The sequence below is a fragment of the Sceloporus undulatus genome, chromosome 3 (genome assembly GCF_019175285.1).
Source record: "Sceloporus undulatus isolate JIND9_A2432 ecotype Alabama chromosome 3, SceUnd_v1.1, whole genome shotgun sequence".
Lineage (NCBI taxonomy): Eukaryota > Metazoa > Chordata > Lepidosauria > Squamata > Phrynosomatidae > Sceloporus > Sceloporus undulatus.
In genome coordinates, this window is record NC_056524.1 from 172,138,792 (window position 1) to 172,165,042 (window position 26,251).

A 26,251-nucleotide genomic window follows, 5' to 3' on the forward strand; every position below is an offset into this window, starting at 1 on the left:
TAAAAAGAGCATTTGAGCTCAATTAAACTGAATGCAGATGAGAAAAGTATATACCTGAAGTTGCACGCATTATGGATCCACTAATACAATAGCTAATTTAAGTTGCTCCAACACTTAAGATATGAACATTCAGTATTACTATTTTGTGCGTCCATAAATGCTTTAAGAAAAGAAGTACTTGAGTAAAGTCTTGAGGTTATTAATACTGGGAAGCCATTAGCAATGCCAGTTATCATCTCTATCTCTGTATTTTCACCTCTACATTACAAATCTTAATACAAACTACACATTCTGTAACATGAAATTGCAATAGCTGTCAAATACACCTCTAAATTATGTCTTAAACATGCATCTATTTAACCTACATTTCAAATATTGAAATGGCTTTCATTTAAAACAACCACCAGAAAGTTGGGGAGGGGGAGACTCCACAAAAGTTTGTGACACACAGATGTTTGCACATCTCATGAGAGAATGCTGAATGGTAATTTGCTAAGGACTGGAGTTTTCAACAAAGTATGGAAATGTGTCTTATATGCACAGCGATTCATGCAAACCTTGCAAGTTAAGTTTAGTTTTGAAAAGAACATGCAAAAACATAGAAGTGGTACAGACTGGCACCATGAAATGGGGGGGATGGGAAAGAGAAAGACAAAACCAGCCCTATATTTAAATATACATCACAGGAAAGGCATTCCACTTCTCCCTGGTGATGAAATGGGAAGGAAGAGAAAATAATATGGAGATGAAAAGGGGCTGGTGAAGAAAACAAATAAGAACCACATGCCAGCTCACCAGCTTCTCAATCTAAAGCCTTTTCTCCATAGTGCTTAAGAGGATTTTATAGGAGGCACTTATGCCACATTATGAGACAGGACAGGGAAAACTCCCAGGCACCTAGAAATAAGAAATATTTTACCAGCTTGGCTAGGTCACACATCTGTTCCCTCACTGAGGAATAAAGAAATGTAAGAAAAAGCTCAGAGCTGCTACTGCATAGCACTTGGTCAAACATGTCCATTCATCACTGTCATTGTTCTCTTCTAGAGCTACAAGTTATAAAATACACTCAAATGTATTACAGAGTAAAGATGATCTTGATAACACAGAGACCTCTGATTTAGATGTATTAGGAAATGGAAAGGAAGACAAGAAATCAGGAGTTTTGACAGTCATTTTTCTCCACTTTCAATGGGGGGAGGGGAGGAGGAGCACAGCAACTGGGGGAAAATGCAGTGGTATGTTAAAAGCATACACACAGCACCTGCTGCCACTGTAGCACAGACTTAGACAGAGAAAGGGGGGGGGTCTGGCGCTTTCAAAATAGAGCCAGCCATTTGGAAGGGCTCCCTAAAACAGATTAGAGGGATCATTACCAGAGTGTTTGTGGTGAGACCTTCATTTTATTTCTTTTTTAATCCTTTCAAAGAAGCTACCACCTGTGGGCTTTCTCCCATCTTCATTCAACCCCATATCCCTCTCATTTAAAAAAAAATAAATCCAAAAGGATAGACGCAGGAGATCTGTGTGCTGCTGTATTTGCCCGCTCCCAGAAGGGCCCTAAACTCTGGGGACAGAGAAATCTGAGGCACATAGGCATAGAAGCCCCAGGCAGCCTGCAATCTTGGACCTGTCATCCGAAACACATGGAGGAGCCTCTGGAGAACCACAAGTTGCCCTCCCCTACTGTAAGTCAGGCCTCAGGAGCCAGGCCTCGGGAGTCATTCAGCTCTTATTCAGGGGCATTACAACTCTCTGTTATCCATACTGTAAGGGGATCAATATATCCAGCTCACAGACCCTAAGAGTGAAGCTGCAATCTAGTCAGTCAAGACAGACCTATAAATGGAAAGGAGGAACATCAGGAGCCCTGGTGGCACAGTGGTTAAATGCCAGTCCTGCAGCCACAACATTGTGAGTTCGATCCCAGGGTTCCAAGGTTGACTCAGCTTTCCATCCTTTCGTAGGTCAGTAAAATGAGTACCCAGTTTGTTGGGGGCAACTGGCTTATGGATTATAAACTGCTTAGAGATGCTTTCTTCACTATGAAGTGGTATAGAAATGTAAATGCTACTACTCAAGTTACTGAGCAAAGATAGCCAAGAGCCACCTAAGCTGGCACTAGGTGAGTGGGAGCTGTACTGAATCAAATCTGCACGCAGCCTAGGGATACTAAATAGTACTTAATACCTAAATTTGTGGCTGTGGGGGAGGTTTCGATGTGGCATTATTTGGTTCCTCCCTCATCTCGGATCTTCTCCATTCCTTTTTGGCTCTTCTGCTGACTCTACTAGCAAATTGCTCTGTCAGCAGGCGTCTGAGAGCAGCCAGCAGAAGAGGGGCTTATCGACTGTAGGGGCTTATGCCTATTTCTAACCTGCAGTGGTGAACATATGAATTTAGATTACAGTATTAGATCATGTCCCTAGAATTTTATTATTATTATTTATTTTTAGAATCCTAGAGTTGGAAGAGACCACAAGGGCCATCCAGTCCAACCCCCTGCCATGCAGGAAATCCAAATTGAGATCCAAATAGAGCTTTACTATGTATTGTCAACTACTGCAGTAAGTGGAGCTAATGCCAAATTTATAATGGCCTGTTCTTGCACAATCTTGTCAATGCTGTCCAACTGTGAAACAAAATATGGTGCTTAATTTATTATGCAAGTTGTTGTTATTCTGTTCTCCTGCATATAAGGAAACAGATATATGATTGCAAGCTGAGAGACAGGCTACTGAAATTACTACTTGTTTGTGTTTGTCTGTGTGGGGGGAATGAGGGGGAAGTGTAAACAAAATTCAAAATGTTATGTCAAAAAGTGTGTTTTCAGTCAATCTATGAGAATTTAGAAGTTATTGTTCTACTGACCAGAACAATAGTACACACTATATAGACAGACAGCGTCCACATTTCTAGGACAATGTTTAGCATTATTTCCTCAGATCTTAACCTCATCATATTACCTCTATGAAAAACAAATATATATATTTGACCTCAGGAGTAGTGACCCCTTGCAACACGACCACAAGGAAAGGAAAAACAGACGAAGGACTTTGTGTTGGATTTCCACCCTGAATAGTCAAGCCTACCAGTATGGGTGCAGGGGAGAATCCCCACCCAAAACATTTTGATTTGTTCCATTTGCCATAATTGGGGACCAGTGTGCTGTTAGAGCAATGTGGGTTTGAATCCTCACACAGGCACAAGGCCCGTTACAGATGGGCCTGAAAATATGGACTGGGTCCATATTAGGGTTAGAAAGGGGCGTCACTTCCTGATGCCCATAACCCTAATACAGACCCAGTCTGTACAAAATGGTGGCGGCCGTTCCACACGGCCGCTGCCATCTTGACATAGCTGACACACTGCGTCCGCATGTCACGCCCCAGAAATGACGCCGCGGGTGTGCGCTTCGGCATTTGTGGCGTCTCTTCCAGGGTACAAGGAGGAGTGCGATTTTCACTCTCCTTCTTTGCAGCATCCGGGAACCGTGTTGTTTAGCTGCTGCGGTTCCCGGATACTGCAATCGGCGGCGGCAGCAGACCGCCACTTTTCGGCGCCCAAGTTTACAAGGTGAGTCTGGGCCCGCTATTATCTTTCAGTCAAAACTATCACATAGAGCATAACATGGGAACATGGGGAAGATGCCACCAACAATAGCAGGGTATTATACGTTGTTAAAACAGTTGAGGCTCTTACATAATCATAAAAGGCTTGCTGCAGTGTAAAACTGAAACAAATTATACAGTAATAGCTTTCAGAACAGCCTAATGGAGGTGGAGCCTCATGGTGACTACCCTCAAATGCAGTAAGGTGCTCTACAGACTTCCCCAAAGGAGCAGCATCGCCCCTTTCCTCGCCAGATCAGGGCTGTGGCAACTACACGCTATGGCCCCGATCCACCATTTTTCCAGCCCTAAAAAAGAATGGCAAAATGCTGCTCCTTTTGAAGCCAGAAAAAGGATGCCTTTGCCACCACCTCAGCACTTTCCGGTGCTCCTTCTGGCATGTATCATCTGAACGCCACACCAAAGGAGTGCCATAATGCTGTCTGCCATGTGGCCGGTCATGCAGCATGACGACAGCTTGGGGGTGGAATTGGGGCGTGTGTCATGTGGCCATGCCCCCACTCTGCCCTGAGGCTGGCATTCAACGTTCAGCCCCTAAATCCCCAGAAAGTCACAGTCAGGATGTACATTCCTCTGTGACATGTTACTTGTTGAGGCAAAACTGTTTTATCTTATCTTTTCCTCAGCATGTACAGCAAGACCTAGCCAGTTATCTCTTGTAGAAATTTATTTTATTTATCAGGTATTTCACCAAGATCTCCTTCTGTCAACTTCTGCATTCCCTTTCTAAAGTTTCATTTGTTATGGGGTGCTATTTTTATTTATGCACATGCATTTAAGCAAGGTTAAGTATAAGTTTCAGCTACTACAATGCTGCATTACCTTAACAAGTAGATCAGTGAGTTTCTCTTCCCCACTGTACACTGTACCGGATACTTTGCCATCTTTCCAACGTACATCGCCTGAAAACATTGGCACAAAAAGCTCTGGTTAGTATCCATCATGATTAAAATCACTGGGCAAATCAGAACTGTAATCCATTTTTCATAATATCAGTGACAATGACTGGGCAGCTTGTAATGCTGCCATTTTCAAAATGGAACATATATTATTTCACTAGACTCAAGGTGGGGTGTGGAGGTTTTATAGCAGGGGTGGACAACATGGCCCAGCTCACTAAGGATGTTTTGTGGGTAGAAAAGTGGCAATCAGACCTGCCAGTTGCCCAGCTCAGCTTATATTAGTAAACAGTCTGGACAAGAAGTAAACAGCCAGGGCCTTATCAAAAAGATCAACTGATTATTTGTTTGTTTGTTTGTTTGTTGAAGTTGGGCTTTTTTGTAAATGGGCTTTTTCAAGCTGGGCTTGTGTGTGTGTGTGTGTGTGTGTGTGTGTGTGTGTGTGTGTGTGTGTATACATGCACTTTTTAAATAAAAAAATATTGCCAATGAAGACAATTATGGGGCTGATGTAAAAGTCAGTGGCCCTGATTTCTTAAATATAATTAACCAAGCAATATGGTTAATATAGTCAACCAAGCAATGTTTAACTATTGCTGTAACTCACATGAAGAACTCATGATGCAGAAGGAAAAGATTGGGATGGAGACAGACATGATTCTGCAGCACATGCAGTCCAACTTACTAATTGCTGTTATGGAAGCAGCAGAATCACTTTCCATGGATACCAAAAACATCCATGGATGTGAAAACAGTATAGGCTGGGTTGGAAAATCATGAAAAGGTAACCAGCATTTACATCCAGAAGTCTGCAAAACAAACAAGTACTCCCTTCTCAGCTCAGTGCAGAGCAGATTTCTAAAAGATTGTTAACACAATTTAATATCGCCATTACAAAAAAAGCAGGCTTTTCTTTTCTTTTTCTCCTCCTACACTTACCATTTCTTTAATTCTGGAATAGAGGCATAATCGTCCTCAGAATATTAAATTTTATTCACTTTCACACTACACAGTTATAGCACTTTGATATTACAGAATATTTAGATTTATAGTTTCCTGTGTGCCAGGAGTATTTTCTGCTAGAGGGCCTTAGTGCCTTGCCAAACTACAAATCTCAAGATTCCATAGGATGTAGGCATGGCAATTGATTGCTATAATTATATAGTGTAAGGATGCCTTAGGAAGAAAGGGTGGTATTGATAACTTACAATTATTTGCTAATAAGTATTAGTCAACCTGCCCACTTTCCCTGGACTCTTACATCAACAGTCATGGGACTGATTATGAAAGTCATTTACATGTGCTAATGCACAGGCAAATCCATTACCCATAGCATTGTATTCTTTCATCATCTTCAACACTTCTGGCTGACTCAAGCCTTTTGCTGGCAAGGTTTTGATATAGTCCTTTTTGTCTTGCAAGAATGACAAACCAGAAGCCATATCATTCACAGTCTTGTTCATTTGTTTTTGGATCTATAAAGACAGAAAAGCAATGCATGGCACTGTTAATATAATTATTACTCACTCTGTGTATTTTCACTTTCAATTTATCGAATGCTGCCATTTACAAGCCCATCCACTCAAGCCAAGCTGAGCAAGTTTTGAATCTGATTGAGATGAGATGTTAAATTTCATTTTGACAGCAAACTAATTATTGCATATATTTCAGGTCTTTTATTTGCCACCACCACCCAGAGGGAGAATCATGCCCATTTGCTCATGGCTATCATCAAGATTATATTGCAGGCATATGAAGAAGTAGACTGTGGTTTATGGGCTAGCATGGTCTATTCTGCCATTTATCTGTCAGTCTAAAAGTTGCCACAGGGCTTTCTTTCTTTCTTTCTTTCTTTCTTTTTTGTAAGATCTTGGATACATCTAGACTGTAGAAATAATGCAGTCTCCATTCTACAGAACCCTGGGATTTGTAGCTTTTTGAGGCACCAGCATGCTTTGGCAGAAAAGGCTAAAGACCTTGTAAAACCACAAATCCCAGGACTCCAAAAATGGAGCCACAGCAATTAAAGTGGTGTCAAACTGCATTATTTCTACAGCGTAGTTTTACACCATGCTTTACGATTTTCAGGAATGTTGCACCTTTCATCTGCTCTCTCTAATATGAATGAGAAAATGCAGTAAGATGAAGTAAAACATAATTCACGACTGATTAGGAAGATAACAGCTAAATGAACTGTTGCAACACTTCTAGCTCTACAAAAACATGCACTCAACAACTGCAAATTTATAAGGTAACAGTTTTTTTGGACCTTTCTCAGTTAAACAGCATTCATTAACCCATAATGTTTCATGCAATTCTTCATTTGGAAATAAAAGATTATTAAAGATTGTTCAACATTTATTGCATTTGGGCAATCATTTGTTAGTAAGCTTCAATATAAATAAGCTGCTCTGGCTATGCCCACAATCCCTTTGATCAAACAATCAAACCAGGGAAGTCCTTAATTAACCATAATTCCTCCATTTCATCTGATCCAGGGAATATGGTTACCAACTCTAAAATAAGCAGTATACTGAATCAGCTTCAAAATGTGGTTTAATAGCCTGCCTTCTTCAGACATATTAACCATGGTTTTCCAGTACAAACAAAACAAAAAACTATGATTAATTAGAAGTTTCACAATTTGGTTGTAAATATTGCAAACAGATAAGTGAAGAGCTGGCATATATGGTCAAAAGGTATCCTTGTGCAAATTGAGCCAAGTAAAACCTAGTCTAGGTTCAATAGTCAATATAAAAACTCTTCTCTGTTGTCTTCCAGCCAAGATCTTCAAACACAGATACATCAAGTACCTAGTCATCTTATTTATGGTATTTATACCCCACCCTTCAGCCCTAAAGGCTATCAGAGTGGCTTACAATTATTATTTTCAATTAAATTATTTTTAATCTTGAATGTAGATCTATGGCTATTTGTATATTTTCTCATTAGACTGAGCTGCTTTGGAGAAAATGGCCATAGACTATGACAAATTCAAAATTAATTGTCCAAAAATCTCATTATATCTACATCATTCAAGAGAGATCAAACTGTCATATAAGAGAAATATTTTTCTATCTGTCTTCCCACATGGCCTTCCAGAAGGTTCCTGTATCAACCTCCAAGAAGGGTACTTTCTACCGTGATTGTCACTTCAGCTTCTTTTCTTCTGCAAGGATACAGACCTTTCTCAGAAAGAGATGAATAAGTAGCTTACTGGGTTTGAGACGGTTCTAAATTTATATTTAAAACTTTTATTTAAAATGGAATGTTTTTGTATTTGTACATTTTTAAAAGGTCTTTCATTTATTTGAGAATTGACAGAAAGCTATAAAGAGCAATCAATATCTTAATTTTTCTACCACCAAGCTAACAAGGACAAATGTCTTCATGTTCAAAAACTTACTTCAGTACCAATGATAGGCAGTTTGCGTATAAATCTGAAGAACCATTGTTTAAATCGTGATGTTAAACCTAGGAAAGAATTTTTTTTTAGAAAAATTGTATCATATCACACTTAATAGCACTGAAGTATCTCAGACTTCTAAGAAAAGAAAGGAATGAGAAAGACAGTTGGACAGAGGCTTCCCTTTACCTACAAGAGAACAGCTAAAAGTTCTCTCTCATGAGGCTATTTCATGGTTCTCATAAACCCACCTAGCATGCCCCAAAAGTGATCCACACACGTAAAGTGTTCCAACCCTGTAACGCTTCCCATCGTTTTTCATGAAAAGCACATCTCCCTCACATTTCACAAGAGAAAGTCAAAGGACTAAGAAACTAAAATCCCAGACACTCGGTCATCTTGGCTGCTAGGAATCTTCTGCTGAGAACCATACATAGTCACATTGATCCCAAATACATATGCATGTATGTCCTCGATTCTTGCGGGCAATGTATAGACAGTACAGTACATGGGCGAAGGAACTACACTGGCCCAGGCAAAATCATTGGGGGGCAGGGGGTTACAGCTCAAATTCTAAAGCTGCACAGAAGCTAAATGAGGTTTGGTCCGTGTTCTAATTCAGTGGTTCCCAAACTGTGCTATTTAAACTCAGGACTGAAGAGGAGGAGGAGCACACATGCCCTTGCAGGCTGCTCTGTCCCAGGATTCCTCTCCAGGGAAAAAGCCTGAGATGGAGAAGGAGAAGGTGGAGAGCATGCATGCTCTTGCAAGCTGTCCTATCCTGGGCTTTCTCCCTGGAAAGGAATCCTGGAACAGAGCAGCCTGCAAGGACATGTATGCATTCCCCCTCCCCCTCTTCCTCTAGCCATGAGCTTTCTCTCTGGAGAGGAAGCCCAGGACAGAGGAAGAGGAGGAGTGTGCACACACCCTTGCAGCCTGCTCTGGTCCCATGAGGAGCAGGAGGAGCACTGTGGCAACACCTAGAGGGCCAGTGTGTCCTCCCCCCCAAGCATGTTACTAGGCCACTTCCAAACATGGTGACACCGGGCATGGGGACATCACTGCTCCTTTCTAATTGTCAATAAGTCTATGGTGCATTTCCAAGCATCACTTTATCAACATAAGAACCAGTAGAATACTTTTTGAAACGAGAAACACATGACATTAACCTCTTGTGTGAATATATACAGGCACACCTGTTATGGCCTCACTATCAAATACCGTATACAGTAGAGTCTCGATTATCTGACATAAGCTGGAGGGCTGATAGTCGGATAGCCGAAAATGTTAGATAATCTGGAGGATCCAAGAAAAGCCTTGAAATCACTATGAATTGCAAACATATTGAAGTTTTATTGCAATAACAGTAAAAGTAACATTGCAGTAACATTACAGTAACAACATTTTTTGTTTGGGGGTGTGGAAATGCCTACAGCCACACCCCCAAGCAGATAATTGGTCGGATAATCTGAAATGTTAGATGACTGAAGGACGGATAATCAAGACTCTACTGTATACCCATCTAAAAGTTGATCAATTTATGCCCAAAAATTGACCCCAAAATCCTAAGTCAATTTATTTACAGGTCAGTATGGTAATGTGATAGCAGCTCTTTCACATTTCCCCATGCAGTCAGAGAGAAGTTTCTTTATCTTTTGAGCCAAGCAGAAAAAATCCTGCATGGTTAATTGCTTTTAAACAAACAAACAAGAGTCCCTCTCCTGCCTGAGTCTAAGGAGTGAAGGATAAAATGAAAGCTGAAACAAAAAGGCTTAATTAAAAAGCCTCTTGCCGCGGGCACACATATACACACTGAAGTTTTACTATCGACTTATCCATGGGTCATGGCAAAATCCATAATTTTGGCCCCCAAACCTGCCCTCGACTTATACATGAGGTTGACTTATAGTCAAATATATACAGTATGTATTAATTCTGTTATAGTATTTAGTGGCAAACAAATAGCTATTTTTATAAAGACCCAGAAACCCAGTCTGAAGAACATAATTAGAACACCATTAAATTACACAAAAGCATTCTGCAGTTTGCCATTCTTTATATCAGACATTTGTGACACTTACTTTCTTGTTGGAAGAGGAATGCATGTAGCCAAACAAGCAAGAGAGTAGCTGCAGCTGTTGATGCTATCAATTGCCAGGGCTCAATCCCAGCACACTTTTCATTCACATTATTTCTTGTCTTGTTCAAATACTGCAGGAAGATTTCTTTGTATGTAGTAAGAGCATCCTAGGAAAGAGAACAGATGAATCTTGAGAAATCAAACAAGGGCAAAGCAGAGCAAGAGTTCTTTACTAGTTGCATTTATTTATTAGAAGTCTCTCTGGCCTGTTACAGACTGCCAAAATAAAGTTGCTTTGGGTCTCTTTGGAGGTATGCTATTTAAATGATGTATGGGTCCTAAGAGTCCGGAGGTCGCACCAAAGCCACACTCCATTCCTAAGCACTGGAGTGCAGCTTTGGTGCAGCTTCTGGATTCTTAGGATGCATGCATCATTTAGATAGCATACCTCCAAAGAGACCCAAAGCAGCTTTATTTTGGCAGTCTGTAACAGGCCTCTCATGCTAAAGACAAACCTGTGTTTCTCCAGATGTCCTGGGACTCCGCAACCCACCAGGTCCCACCAGCATGGCCAATGGTAAGGAATTATGGGAACAACAGTAGATCAACAGGGGGGAAGATCATTCATTTTCTGGTCATGCATCTTGCAAGAAGAATGATCTAGTCTGCTGATGACTAGTGAGGTTATCTCCTATCCCAATCCCAATCCCAACCCAACCTTGAGCATAAATGGGAGGTAGAGAGCTTATCCACCCACTCAGTGCCTAAGATGTTTGTCCATAAAAGCAGTAATTATACTAAAATGGAAGGAGAACAGAAAGTTTGCAGGTGTAAGAGACCTTTTCTGTCCCAGAAGCACAGACATTTTACATTAACTATGTTGTTACCGAGCACAAAAGATCTAGTTATTTGGAAAAAATAAACCTTATCTAATTAGTAATTATCAGGCAAAGGCACCTAGAGAAACAATATGCTATTCTCTCCTGCTCAGATTATTAAAAGACTAGGGGGAAAGTGTTTGATAACCACCAAAAACAAATTAAGAGTTAAATCTAAATACAAACAATGTTATTTAAAAGAGGCTTATAAACATCATGTTCTTCAACTGAAACACAGTCATTTCTACAGTCTGTACATAAACCTCTTTCCTGGGACATATAGCTAACAATTGATCTGAGACCATGACCATGTTCTGCTGCAATCATGAACATGTTTATTAAACCATGGTTTTTGCCTTAGCAACAATACAGTATGCTGCTTTAATCATGAAGTTTCCCATAGACAACTAAGAATATCACAGTTCGTTAGCCTTATTTCAGGTCTGTTCCTCTCCTACTCTTTTTGTCAGCTCTTGTTTCAGGGCAGTCAACTTGGGAAGTCAGGAACAAATTAAAGTTCTGAGTTTAGACATAAGAAGAAGCCATAGTTAAAAGCCAGTATCTGTGAAGTGACAACAATGACTTCAGATTTAAAACTGCAGCCAAAAACGGGTCTATCTACCACCGAAATAAGTCTCTCATTTTCCAGAGTTGTATCCCATATGTGTGTGTCCCATGTTTTGTTTCTCAGACCTGTTCTTCAACTTCCAACCTAATCAAACTTGCTCAAAGAAAGCTTCTCTGCCAAGGTGTGGTGTTTGGTTTTAATTGAGACCTGCACTTCTATGTACTGCAGCATACACTGAGCAATATTATCCTTATTATGACACTCCACACCTGAATGCTATTTACAGTTCAGTCTCCACAACTGGAGTAACAATGTTTGACAGCTGACAACACAGCAACACGGTCAGCCTATAATGAGCAACAGACCCAGAAGGAAGTCATTTTATTTGGGGGAAGAATAACCAGTTTGGAACTGTTAGACAAATTGGTGACAGTGGGGGAATTCTTCCTAACATTAATTAATAAAATAACCAGACAAGCTTTTTAATATCACACTCTTCTTTAAAGGTTACTCACAGAGTTGCATTTACATCCACATTAACAAACTCTGACTAAACAACATTATATAAGGTGACTTGGGCTGCATCCACATGGTGGAAATAATCTAGTATGACACCACTTTATATGCCATGGCTCAATGCTATGGAAATCTTAGAACAGTAGTTTTGTAAAACATTTAGCCTTCTTGGTCAGAGAGCTTTGGTGCCCCAACAAACTACAATTCCCAAAATTTCATAGCACTAAAACACAGCAGTTAAAACTGTATTATTTCTACAGTGTGGATGTAGCCTTAATCTCATGAAGGCAGAGAAACAACCATTAAAACACAAACAGAAAGCATTATATTTTTTAAAATGAGGAGGATCGGCAGATTTATTATTACATTTACTGGTATTTATGGTATCTAAAGTTTGGGTTACATTGAAATTTTAATTTCAATCTTTTTTAAAAAATGTTTAGTCCCTTTAGACTCACGGCTCTATTTCTGCCAAATAGGGCTCTCTTTATAAGTTCAGCAAATGATTATATTGTGTGTGTATTTAATGAGAATGCATACTATAATTTTCCTCTCTTTGCATGGCTTTTGTCACTTGTTTTAATACCAAAAAAGATTTTATGATGTAATTTGAATCTTAAAAATAAATAAAGCTGAACACTAATTTTGATTGATGAATCAAGGCAGTAGTATTAATGAGGACAGTAGGTCAGTAGGAGAGGACATGTATGGGATGCAAAAGATTCCTGGTTCAGTTGCCACCATCTCCCAGTAGGGCTGAAAACACTCCTGTCAGAAGCCTTAGGGAGCTGCTGTCAGCTTCTAGACAATTCTGAGTTAGATGGACCCATGATATGACTTGGTATAATGCAGCTCTCTGCGCATACTTATCATTCTCTAAAGCCTAAATACCCTAAGAGCACAGATCCCATCTGATCTTGGAAGCTAAGCAGGGCCAAGTTTAGTACTTGAATGGGAGATCACCAATGAATAACAGGTGTTTGGACTATATTTCAGAGGAAGGAACTGGCAATATGACTTCAGAGTATTCCTTGCCTAAGAAAACCCCAGGAAATTCATAGTCACCATAAGTTCACAGCAACCTGAAGACATATACAGTCGGCCCTCCATATCCACGTATTCAAGAATCCATGGCTTGAAAATATTCCATATATATATATATATATATATATATATATTCCAAAAAGCAAACCTTAATTTTGTCATTTTATATAAGGGACACCATTTTACTCTGCCATTATATTTAATGAGACTTGAACATCCAAGCCAATTGATACCAAGGGCCCACTGTACACACAAGATCAGCCTTAAGCAGGTGACTAATAAATCCCTATTTATCTTTGAATAATCTAAGAAGAGGGGTCATGTTCTCTCTCTCTCTCTCTCTCTCTCTTTTTAACAGAAGATCAAAGTTCAGCAAGAACTACTTAATCTCCTGTTTATCAGGATGCTTATACTGATCTAATGATTAAAGCAAGCTAAGCCTGCATCTTGAACCATGCTACAAAAGATAACAACTTCAGCCTTGCAATCGTGATCCCTGATATGTCTGGTATATTTTATTGCTGTTTCTCCTTATTGTACATTGCACAATGAAACTGCTGATTACAGGGAGAAACAGACAAGGCAATTTTATCTGCCCCAGTATAGCTCCCTATGCATGCCAACCAGTAATCAAAAGTTAAGGTCAGTATAACAGCAGTTCTCCAAGAAAGGCAACAAGAGCTGATGTTGTTCTCCATCTTGTAAGGCAGGAAGAAAAGGTATTGTTCATCAATCAGTAATACAGAACCAATTGTCTTGGACATTGGAGAATTAACTATGCATGCATTTAGCGAATGTGGTTCTAAGTTCCCAGACATACTGTGTGGTCTTGGGCGTATCTCTTAACTGTGAAAATCCACAAAACAGCAATAACTTTATTGGGCCAAACAAAAAGCACAAAATACGTGATACAAGCTTTTGAAACTTCACTGTCTTCTTCATCAGGCAAAGATGTTAAAAATCAAACAGGAGAAAGAGAAGGGACTAATAACTGTCCAACTTCACAAGGTTATTGTGAGAATACTGTAATATTGCCAATTGTTTCTCTGTATTCTAGCTAAACAGTGGCTTTTTGTCCAGAGTACAGGATACACACACACACACACACACACAAACACACAGATAAGGAAATGCTGCAGCATATCCACGTCTTTTAGAGCAATCCACAGCTTTTCATGATCAACTCAGTTAAAAGCTTTGCTATGATCTATAAAACACAGGCCAGTTTTCTTCAGAAATTCTATCTTTACCAGCACTCTTTGCATGAGAGACTAATGTGATGGTCTGCTACTTCTTTGGTGTTTTCTTTTTCTTTTTTAATCCAGCAGCCTTCTTGAACCAACTGGCCCTTTGGAACAATGCTGAGGCTATCCCATAAAAGTGCAAAGGAGATACCTAGTGATCTCTCACTAGAACCCAAAATGATTAAACTAGGGCTATTATACTTTGACATATCATAAGAAAATTTGAATCAATGGAAAATATAACAATTTCGGGAACACAGCAGGAAAAGAGGAAGACCACATTACAGCTGGACTGATTCAATAAAGAAAGCCACAGCCATGAGTTTACAGAACTGAGCAGGGCTATTAATTACAGTATCTTTTGGAAGTCTCTCATCCATAAGTCGAAGACAACTGGGTGGCACATATGCTGAGGTGCTCAAAAGAAAGACCAGCAAGGAAGTCACTAAAATGACAACGTTCAAAGCAACTAGCCTGACTTCTTCCCCAGCAGACATTGACAAATGTTTCAGGAATTTTATGTAGATTTATATGCAAATAAACTTGATAAAAGCCTATTTTCATAAGCCAAGGTATGCTCAATTATTATATCCTGAATATAAACTCTCTCTCAAATGCTCTGCATCAGAAACTGTATTTACAGCAGCCATGAAGAGACTGAAACCTGGAAAGTCATCTAGAAGGATGACTCCACCAGCAACTCTAATAGGTTCCTGGAGATGTGTTAATCTGCATCTTAAACCTATCTTTAATGGCATATCAAATGAAAGGGAGCTCAGTAAAAGGTGGCAAATAGCACAGATGATGTTGATTCTCAAGCCTGATATTTCATTCTCCACAAAGTTAGTGTAAATCTTTGTTTGGGCTATCCTTTCACACAGTAACATACCTCCACACAACCAAAGAAGGAAGTTGGAATTCTGAAATCTGGCAAGTTAGGAAGAGACTTAGGTTGCCATCTTTCCCACTGTCATGCTAAGAATCTTATGCTAAGGGATTTATTTATGTTTAAATACAAGGGAACACTTTATTATGTGACTTTAACCTGCAGTCTCTACACATGCAGCCAACATACTGTAGTGAGAACATTTTAAGTGAAAACTAGATCCCTGTAGATAAAGTGTATGATTCACACTACGTACATAGTTTAACTGTTATGGGATCTGAAGTTTGCTGAGAAACTTGCAAATTCTCTACATGGACTATAGGTCGGCTGTGTTCATTAGAATTCTGTCCGGGGGGGAAATCTGAGTATCACTCCAAACTAAAAAATCCCAGATCCATGGAATGGAACCCTAACACTTAAAATGGCTTCAAACCACTATCACTTAGATCTACGCAAAGTTCTAGCCATAGCCATTTACTTGCTTTATTCCTGTGTATAAAGGACTTTAGCATGTATTGGCCTACTGTAGGGAAAATGGACTTAAACTGGTCAGACAGGTAGAGTGTGCTGTGAAAAAATGTTGCGAACATGTAATTTAAAGAACAAAGCATATGGTATGTCAACTGTCAAGGATTCTGTGTGCTTTGTGTATGCTTCTGGGCCTAAAAGGCAGGCTTAAATATGCCTGAATAAGCTAAGCAATTATGCAAATTGCAAGAGCTCAAAAGAAAGTGCCTGAAATCAAGAGAAGCCACATAAAAGCTGGTGCACATATGGATTAGAACACTAAAAATTAAAAGAACTGGGAATGTGAACTAATTAGAAAGTAGATCTCAGCAATGTATATCTAAACTGGGGTGGGGGAGGAAGGACATATTCTAAATATTACTCCAAAGTGGTTCCTACTGACATCAACACTACACAGAACTGCAAATTTACTTGAAGATTTTTGTCAAATCAAGTTTGAGTACACTATTGACTACTGAACAGTTACTCTGGGTCTAATACAGATAGGAAAAGGCATACGTGGAAGGATGTTTCCAGATGTACACCAATAAAGGTGCAAATCTGGATTTACATCACAATGTTGACCCTGGCCTCACTGAATGTTCTTTTGAATATGCATGGTTGCCCATGACTATAGCTGCATCTATCCCTGTTCACTTAAAGTTTGTTCTTCATATATAGGCATTTTTAATTAAAATAGAAAATAACAGTTCTTTTTCCATGATGGGCATGAACTTATGTGTACTTGCCACTTGTTGCTGTGTGCCTTCAAGCCATTTCCAACTTATGATAACCCTAAAGCTAACTTATCATGGGGTATTCTTGACAAGATTTGTGCCACTGACTTCCCTGATGCTGAGTGTGTGTGACGTATCCAAGGTCACCCAGTGGTTTTCATGGCTAAACTGGGACTCAAACCCTGGTGACCATTTTCTGCAAGAACTGTCTATGCTGGAAAATGTGCTCTCGCGTATAACAAATGAATAGGTTCATTATGACAGGTGAGGATGATGTAGCACTGCTAAAGCAAGAAAGGAGAGGTGCAGGTCCAAATCTTCAGTCAGCCATCATTTCTCAACCAAACCTACTCACAAGGTTGTTCTTCCATGTAACTCACCTTGACTTCCCTGGAACAAAGACTAGACTTCCCTAGAACAAAGTGTCTAGAGCAAGGGAAGTAATAGTGCCACTCTATACAGCCTTAGTCAGGCCTCACCTGAAATACTGTGTCCAGTTCTGGGCATCACAATTCGAAAAGGATGTTGACAAACTGGAGCATGTCCAGAGGAGGGCAACCAAAATGGTGAAGGGTCTGGAAACCATGCCTTATGAGGAAATACTTAGGGAGCTGGGAAAAGGGTGTCACACTGAAGATGGAGCAAGCTTGTTTTCTGCTGTTCCAGAGACTAGAACACAGAACAATGAATGCAAGCTATAGGAAAAGATCCAACTCAACATTAGGAGGAACTTCCTGACAGTAAGGGCTGTTCAACAGCGGAACATGCTCCCTCAGAGAGAAGTGGAGTCTCCTTCTTTGGAGGTCTTTAAGCAGAGGCTGGATGGCCATCTGTCGGGTATGCTTTGATTGAGAATTCCTGCATGGCAGAGGTTGAACTGGATATCCTTGTGGTCTCTTCCAACTCTATGATTCTATGAATATAAATGTAATAAATGACAAATACATTTTCCTCACATACATTTTAATGGGCTGTTGCAGCTGTAAACACAAGCAACCCTGAAGCGTTTGGGATCAATTAACACTGTAAATCTGGCCAACACACAAATTGCCTCACCATCATCCATAAGTACTGACAAGAACTTAAGCATCTGAGAACAGTATGTACTGTAAGTACACTCTGCAATGCTATCTGCAATTCTGGCAAATGTTTTCGGGAGCCATCTGCAATTACACAGAAAAATGTATTTGTATGCTGCCAAATTCACACAATGTATTTCTTCGTATCTTTCTGGAGATTCTTTTTAAAGTAGAAAACACCCTCTTATTCCCATCCATCTCTTGCCACACACAAGACAACAGACCATTTTCTGTCCACACAAAGTTCAGTTGCAACTATCATCCCATCAGTCCTTCAAAACTTTTCAACCGAGGTTTTAAAATTTGTGAAGCCAACCAGTGTGTGACTAAATCAAGAAATTCCCCAGAAACGCTCTCAAAAGAGATGTGTTTAAAGCATGACAAGGAGGGCAGGGACAGGCATGTTACTCTGTTGTAAAAACAGCAAAGAGACTTTGGGCACCTTAATGGGCACCTTAAAGACCAACTCATTTAACTTGGCAATAAAGCCTTTGAGGGAGTGCAGCGGATCAAAAATCGTATACTTCTTTCTGCCCTGGCCCCTTTTCACCTCCCTGTTTTGTCTAGTTTCTCACCTCCTAGTTTTATCTGACGGTAGTGGCACAATTTTATTTTAGCCGCCTTCCCTAACTTTTCTATGCAGTGCTTTGCAATACAAAACAGGGCTCCAGATTTCACCACTTCCCATGTCTAGATGACTTCCTATTTGGTGGTTGGGAGGGAGTGAAAGGAGGGGAAGGAGCAGAGAGAAAATAAAACATAAACAAAAAAAGGGGTAAGAACAGGGACAAGAAAACATAAAAATCAGAGTCAGAGTGTGTGTGTGAGAGAGAGAGATATATAGAGAGAGACCTCAAATCTTGGAGACCAATATTTTAGAGGGAGATAAATAAAACCTCTGTATGTGCATATGTGTGTGTGTAAAATATGGAGCGTAGGACAACAAACCACTGAATAAATCACTACCATCGTGACCCGCACAAAGCAAGGGAGAAAGTTCAGACCCTAAGACAAGCTGAGCTTTTCCCCTGGCACAGATGGACTGACCTAACTGGAAATCCCCAATGAGAATAGGGAAACATGGGAGGCATTAACCACCACAATCACACCACTTGTCACATGAATGATCACAACTGCATCTGGAAAGAGCTACTGCTTCTTTGCTGTAAAAATGGTTTTCATCTGTTCTGACAGGGCTCACACCATCACAGTGTGTGTGTGTGTGTATGTGCCCTAAGGTCACCTGCTGACTTATGGAGACCCCATGAATTTCATAGGGTTCTGCTATTCAAGGAATCCTCAGGGGCAGGGTGACCAGGTGTCCTCACCGCAAAGGAGGACAAGGCACCGCAAAATTTAAGGCATTCAAGAAAAATGTAGTGCATGGCCAAATAAAAGCTCAAAACACTCCTAGAAATATAAATTCACACTTCTTAGTCATGCTCAAAATGGAGGGTGTTTTGAAATTCCTCCTGGACAGAAGGCTGGAATGTAAGGCACGTCCTGAAAAAGGAGGACACCTGGTTACCAGGTTCAGAGGTAACCTCTTCTGAAATATAGCCTACAGCACCCAGTATTCCCTGGCAGTCTCTCATCCAAGCCCCAAAAGATATGGGATCAGGAGGCTTATTTAGCGATGCCTTCTTTATCCCCCTTCCAACACCAATGTTGCCTTTACAACAGCAAGGCCTTCTCTGTCCTCAAAATCTTCCATGCCCAGGTGTGCACACACTGCACTCACCATCCCTCCTTACTCACCAGATCCGTGTAGGGAAAGGCAGACAAGCAAATTTAAGTTCCTCGAGGACAGTGGTCAAGGGATGTGCCTTCTGAACAAAGGAGTTTAACACACAGGACAATAAATGCCTAAATCCTGTGCAGAAACAGGATTTAAATCCCAGAAAAATCCCACAAAAGTGGCATCGTTTTCAGACTCATGGAACATTAATGTGAAAATAACCAGCACAGAATGTGGACAAAATTGGCCGCTTTTTACTTTTGGGATTTTGTCCACTTTCTGTGAGAGTTAATGCTGGATTAATGCTCAATGCCCCCCGACGTTGTGTGAAAACTATCCTGCTTCTGAGGATTTGTCCACTTTCTGTGCGCGTTAATGCACAATATCATGTGAAAACGACCCCGTTTTTGCAGGACTTTCCCGTTTTAAATCCCGTTTCTGCGTGGGATAAACCCCATGTAATAAACTCTAAAGTTGGAGCAACTGGGGCTTCTTAAGACAAAAACAGTGAATGGTCTGGGAACCAAAAAGCCCTATGAGGAGCAGCTTAGGGAGCTGGGTATGTTTAGCTTGGAGAAGATTAAAGGGTGATATAATAGCCCTGTTTAAATATTTGAAAAGATGCCATACTGAAGAAGAAGATCCGAAACACACTGCAGAAATAATCCGGTTTAAGACCACTTTAACTGTCCTGGCTCGGTGCTAGGGAATCCTGGGAACTGTAGTTTGACACCAGAACTCTCTGACAGAGAAGGCTAAATGTCTCACGAAACTACACCTCCTCCAATTTCCTAGCACTGACCCAAGGCAGTGAAAGCATTCTCAAACTGGATTATTTCTGCAGTGTGTTTTGGACCAGAGTCAGCCTAGCATAGTGATGTTGAGTCCTGGACTATGACTCTGGAGTCCAAGGTTTGAATCCCCACTGAGCCATGAAGCCCTTGGGTAAGTCACTCTCTCTCAGCCTCAGAGGATGGCAATGGCAATGGCAAACCCCCTCTGAAGAAACTGACCAAGAAAGTCTGGAACGACTTGAAGGCAAACAACAGCAACATATAATAGAGGAGGATGGAGCAAACTTGTTTTCTGCTGCTCCAAAGCGATGGATTCAAAGTAGAGGAAAAGAAATCCCACCTCAACCTTAGCAGGAGCTTCCTAGCAGCAAGAGCTCCTTGGAGAGTGGTGGAGTCTCCATCTTTAGAGGTCTTTAAGCAGAGTCTGGATGCCCATCTCTTGGGGTTCCTGCATGGCCCTTGGGGGATCTCTTCCAACTCCAGGATACATAGCACCTTTCCTAAGAGGGGCCACCAGCAGCTATAGTGGTTTGAGCCCTGGACTACGACTCTGGAGACCAGGGTTCGAGTCCTGGCTTGGCCATAGGACACCAATGGCTGACATCGGGCCAGTCACACTCTCTCAGCCTCAACCCCCTATGAACAAATCTGGCCAAGGAGCTCTCTTTGCACAGTTAATGGGAGCCCACTGGGCGAGCTTGGGCCAGTCACACTGTCTCAGCCTCAGAAGATGTCCCTCTGAAGAAACTGGCCAAGAAAACCCTATCAGGATGGAGACAGTGAGGCTGCATCCACACTGGAGGGATAACCCGGTTTGGCCGCGCTTTAACTCTTTGCCTGGCTCTTTGCTATGGAATTCTGGGAGTTGGAGTTTGCTGTGGGGCCGGAGGCCCCACAACAAACTCCAACTCCCAGAATTCCATAGCAAAGAGTTAAAGCGTTGCCAAACCGGGTTATCTCTCCAGTGTGGATCCTTACTTGCCTTCAAATAAGGTTTTTGAATATCGGGGAATGGCGCTCACCATGGCTCTGCGAAGCCTCTCTAGTCCTCCTCCTCCTCCTCCTGAGAGCGGCCTGTGGCTTTCTCCAGGCGGCCTTCCTTGTTTGTTTGGGCCGGACCAGGCGAAGGGGAGGCCGGCAAAGGTTCCGCCCCATTCACGCTGGAGGGGCTGGAAGGAAGGAGGAGAGAGAGGCCTACGCTGCTTAGGGAGCCCTCAGTTGCGCTCTCTCTGGCGCCGGCTGAGATTGCGGCCTGGTCTGGGCAGGAACCGAGGAGAGTCGAGTAGGCTCAGGCCTCGGGAGGCCTCCAAGGCGGCCTAGTTGCCTTCGCAGCGCCCTCAGCCTAGAGGTCTCCCCCCTTGGACTGGCCTCTGGCCTCGGGCCTCAGGCCATCCTCAGAGGGTCCACGTTATTTATGTTTATGTTTTTTTATTTACTTTGTTTGAGGCGTGTTCTAAGCGCAAAGGAGGACGAAATGTGTGGCAAAATGTGTGACACACTCAAGACAAAAAATGGAGGACGTTGTTCCACCAAAAGAGCTAAAAACAACACTCCCACAAAGACAAATCCATGCTTCTTTTTTAGTCAGAATGGAGGCTATTTTGAAATTCCTCCACAGGGCGAACAGATGTGTGTCCTAAGCACAAAGGAGGACGAGGCACTACAAAATGTGTGACGCGGCTCAAGACAAAAAAATTGAGGACGTTACAACATATAAAAGCCAAAAAACACTCCTTGAATGATAGATCTGTGCGTTTTAGTCAAAACGGAGGACATTCTGGAATTCCTGCTCAGAGTGACCAAATGTGTCCTAAGCACAAAGGAAGATGATGCACCACAAAATGTATGGCATTCAGGACAAAAATGGGGGATGCTACAACACCTAAAAGCCAAAAACACTCCTAGGAGTTTACCACACAGGAGGCTAAGGGCCCGAACAGACAAGTCAAAATCAAGCTTCTTCAGGTCACTTTGGAGGTACAGTACAGTATGCTGTTTAAATGATGCATGCATCCTCAGAGGCCGGAAGCCGCACCAAAGCCACGCTCCATAGGTCTGGAGTGCAGCTTTGGCACTGCTTCTGGCCTCTGAAGATGCGTGTGTGTCATTTAAATAGTATACCTCCAAAGTGACCCGAAGCAGCTTTATTTTGGCCTGTCTGTTCAGGCCCTAAGTGCCCAAATCCCATGCAGAAATTGGATTTAAATTCTGGGAGTATCCTGCAAAAGCAGGATCGTTTTCAGATACATTGGGGGCATTGAGCATTAATCCAACATTAACCCACACAGAAGGTGGACAAAATCGGCCACTTTTTACTTTCAGGATTTTGTGTCTGAAAACGATCCCATTTTTGCGGGATTTGTCCACTTTCTGTGCAGGTTATTTTCGGATTAATGCTCAATGCATCTGAAAATGATCCTGCTTTTGTGGATTTAAATCCCGTTTCTACATGGGATTTGGCAGATTCCCTCCCGTGTTATAAACTCCCTAAAAAGATAAATTCATTCTTAGTCAAAATAGAGGACATTTTGGAATTCCTTCTCAGGGTGAGCAGATGTCCTAACCACAAAAGGAGGACAAGGCACTACAAAATGTTTGACATTCAAAACAAAAATGGAGGATTTTACAACATATAAAAGCTAAAAACACTCCTAGAAATATAAAGCAAGGTTTCCTAATCAAAATGGAAGACATTTTGGAATTCCTCCTAGACAGGAGGAGGCTGAAATGTAGGTGGAAAAGGAGGACACCTGGTTACTTCCTCCTTTTCTAGAGCACTTCAACCTTCTGTTCCAGGAGGAATTTCAAAATGTCATCCATTTTGAGTAGGAAATATGGCTTTATCATTCTAGAAGTGTTTTTAGCTTTTATATGGTCGTGCCTGTGGTGCACCTCCATTTTGATTCGATCCTATTTTAAATGTGAACGCAAAGTGGAGGAAATTGAAATGGGCAGATTTGATCAAAGTGAATGGTATGAACATCTGTTCGGCGCTAAATCACTTCATCAGTTCATCTCAAAAAGTAGTTTATTATGTAGTGTGAATGAGGCCAAAACTGAATAGTTTGGGAAGGTGAGGATCGAACAGCTCCCACAGTCCCTTAGAAATCTCCTAAATATTTCCCCTGCACTCCTTTGCTCCTTTTAAGGTTTACCCAGGTTTATTATCTTTATATAGCATTTCTCAAATATGGCATTATAGAAAAGGGGAAAGTGATTCACACTGTAACAAGGTGATTTGTTTTGTTTTGTTTTTGTTTGCTTCTTTCCAGACTTGGGTCTGAAACCTATCATTTACTGCAACTGACCCCATGGCATCCTCATCACATTCCATTCGCTAAACTAGCAGCCACCATAATATTGCCAATGGGATAATGTTCTCCACCATCTCTGGGGTGGAGAGGCAGGCTGGTTTAAGAGGGCTGGGATACAATTCTGTCCTCCAACAGGGGAGAAATTGAGGAGTTCAGGAAAAACAAGGAAGAGTTGTAAAAGCATGCCTTTTGTTGAACGGATTTTCCCAGTGTCACAAAAAGCACATTTTTATGACAATCTCCCTCAGGAAGGGAATCGAAGTGCTATGATGGCAGAGGCAAGGAGAAAGCTGCTTCTCTCCTGCTCCATTTCTGCTTTCTTTTCACATGTGATAAGGCTATAAAATTTACTGGAGACTTATTTGCATATTTGGAACTTAATCCTAAACACATACACAAGCATTTCTGCATCCCTGGTAAGCAGTTCTGGCACACATATGAGGCCCCCATAGTATGTAACAGAGCCCCTCACCTGTAAGAGCTGTAGATAACCCTCAAGTACTGCAGACAGAGTATAATTCAAAGCCTCGTATCCTTTGTTTGTTTGTTTTTTAAAAAAGAATTTAAAAAGTGAACAGTGAACAGAGATTAAATTGTAAGGTCCAAGGTCTCTCACACTCAAGTAGATTTTGGATTTTGATACTGCTTTAACTACAGTATCTGGATCCAGCAAAATCCTGGGATTGGTGCGTTGGTAAGGGACTAGAACACAGATGAAGTCTAAATATGGCCCCATACAGACAGGCCAAAATGAGGCTGCTTCGGGTCACTTTGGAGGTATGCTGTTTCAATTATGCATGCGTGCTGAGTCTGGAAGCCGTGCCAAAGCCATGATCCAGTCCTAAGGACTAGAGCGCGGCTTTGGCGCAGCTTCCAGACTCTTAGGATGAATGCATCATTGAAACAGCATACCTCCAAAGTGACTCGAAGCAGCTTTATTTTGGCCTGTCTATATGGGGCCCAACTCATGATACTACAAATCCCAGGATTCCATAGGGTGGAGTCATGGAATTAAAATGCCATCAAAATGTTAAAACTGTATAGTGTGAAAGAACACAATTAGTCATGCGTGTGTTACTTGGAACAAGCAACTCTTTTTCTGATATAGATCGAATCTATGCACATTTACTAAGAAGATAAGTCTAAATATATTTAATGGGTTTACTGTAAATTTAGTTAGGAGAGAGGTTTATCTTGTGGAGGAGGTGTAATTGGAAAACGTATCCCATATACCTGTTGCATGATTAAATCTTTTGAAGCTATTGTATTTTCATTTTCCATGCTGACATCAGTAATGTCTTTCTAAACAGCATCAGATCACTTCCTAGGGTATAGTATAACATTATTTGAGCTCCTAGGTAGCTTGAGCTATATTATTTGTACTACTGATATTAGCACTGCTTACTGTGGGCAGATTTGAAGGCCTGTGACTGAAAGTGTCAGATTGCAGCATCTTATCGGCATTAAACAATGAAATAAAACTTGAGCTGGGAAAGAATGGGATTCTGCTTTAGACAATCCTATTGTAGCCTTCTGTATCTGTACGCAATAGGTAAGGTAAACAGCAGAATCCCTTACTGAGCAATTTAGAACAGAAAAACAGAGAGAAAGGGGGAAAGCCTCTGTCAACAGCTACCCCAACCTTTTCTAAAAATCATAGATCATACCTAAGTTTGGCCAGCAAAATGTAATTCATAAGGAAAAGAGAGGTTAATGAAAGGGGAAAAAAGTAATCCCAGGATGTATTTCGGAAGAAGCCTTCAGGTGGTCTCCAGAAGCTTCAAAATAGTTTTGTTTACTTATATGAGGCTTACTTTTCCTGATTGTGTCATTTCACATGTGCATATTCATTGTGAATAAAAAGTTAGCTGAAATATGTTAAAGTGCTCTTCTCTGTAGTGGTGTACATTATCACTATTCTTGTTGTTGTGCATCTTCAAGTCATTTCTGATTTATGGCAACCTTAAGGCAAACCTCTCATGGGCTTCTCTTAGCAATTTTCTTCAGGGGGGGGTTGCCATTGCCATCCTCAGGCCGAGAGAGTGTGACTTGCCCCAGGTCACCCAGTGGGTTTATGTGGCCAAGATCTCCAGCGACATAGTCCAACATTCGAACCGCTACACCATACTGGCCGTATAGTCAGAAATGACTTGAAGGCACATAACAACAACAGTGTAAACATACGTGGACTTTATAAGGAAAGGGTACAAAATAATTGCAGAAAATATCTTCATCAGGATGCATCCTCATCTCTATACATGGCTGAAACAAATTCTAAGGGAAACATTCTCCCAATAATTTCTCCAATCTAGAATTTGGCTGTTTTGACAAGAAAACCAGAAGTTGATTCTGGAAGTTGACTGACGTGGGACAAGGGCTATAGCTCTGAGAAGGGGAGCAGATGGAGGGGAGAGCAAATCCATGGCTGTTGTCAAGAGAAAGAGTTACCTAGCAACTCTGACACAATCAGGAACAAAAAAGGCAGGCTTTTCTTGTGTACAGAAGTGAGATTATTTTGCAGCCTTTTACCAGACACTAGTGAAGGGAAAAAGCACTCCTGTCTCCCATGGCTGTAGCAACAGTTTAAATGGTGAGTAGCTCCTTTATAAATATTGTGTAAGAGTGACACCCGGCATTTATTATTTTCTTTGTTCAGATGCCACTGCTGGAAGCCAAATTATCTTGTGCAGACCATTAGAAACAATAACTCTGACAAGTGGACAGCTGGGGAGGGAGGGGAGAAAAATTACGTACTGTACTACCTCCTACATTTGATTTAAGTAAATGCCCTGGGTTGTATTCGTGAACATAAAACACTTAAGTGCACACACTATGTTTTGTTCTAAACATTTTAATTAGAAATGGAGGCAGACTGTGTCCCCTTTGATTCACAAATATATACTGTATATACTCATGTATTTGTAGAAAC

At 41.1% G+C, this 26,251-nt stretch overlaps 2 protein-coding genes across 6 annotated transcripts in view; one reads left to right on the forward strand and one right to left on the reverse strand.

Annotated features, from left to right (window-relative positions):
- Positions 1–21,188, reverse strand: part of SGPL1 (sphingosine-1-phosphate lyase 1) — a 49,740-nt gene extending 28,552 nt beyond the window's left edge. Inside the window, exons 1-5 of the mRNA XM_042461151.1 lie at positions 21,031–21,188; positions 10,019–10,184; positions 7,938–8,005; positions 5,859–6,006; positions 4,455–4,534 (exon numbers count right to left, since the gene is read on the reverse strand). Coding sequence (XP_042317085.1) covers positions 4,455–4,534; positions 5,859–6,006; positions 7,938–8,005; positions 10,019–10,184; positions 21,031–21,033 — 465 coding nt within the window. The 5' untranslated portion in view covers positions 21,034–21,188. The remainder of the gene's footprint in view (positions 1–4,454; positions 4,535–5,858; positions 6,007–7,937; positions 8,006–10,018; positions 10,185–21,030) is intronic.
- Positions 21,189–21,559: 371 nt separating this feature from the next.
- TBATA (thymus, brain and testes associated) overlaps positions 21,560–26,251 on the forward strand; it is a 33,755-nt gene continuing 29,063 nt past the window's right edge. For 2 of the 5 annotated variants that reach the window (XM_042456053.1, XM_042456055.1), the window contains exon 1: positions 25,435–25,912. The gene's annotated coding sequence lies outside the window, so the exon portion shown is untranslated. Of the gene's footprint in view, positions 21,852–25,434; positions 25,913–26,251 lie in introns of those variants that run through there. The other 3 variants (XM_042456051.1, XM_042456056.1, XM_042456052.1) reach the window with 3 other exon arrangements.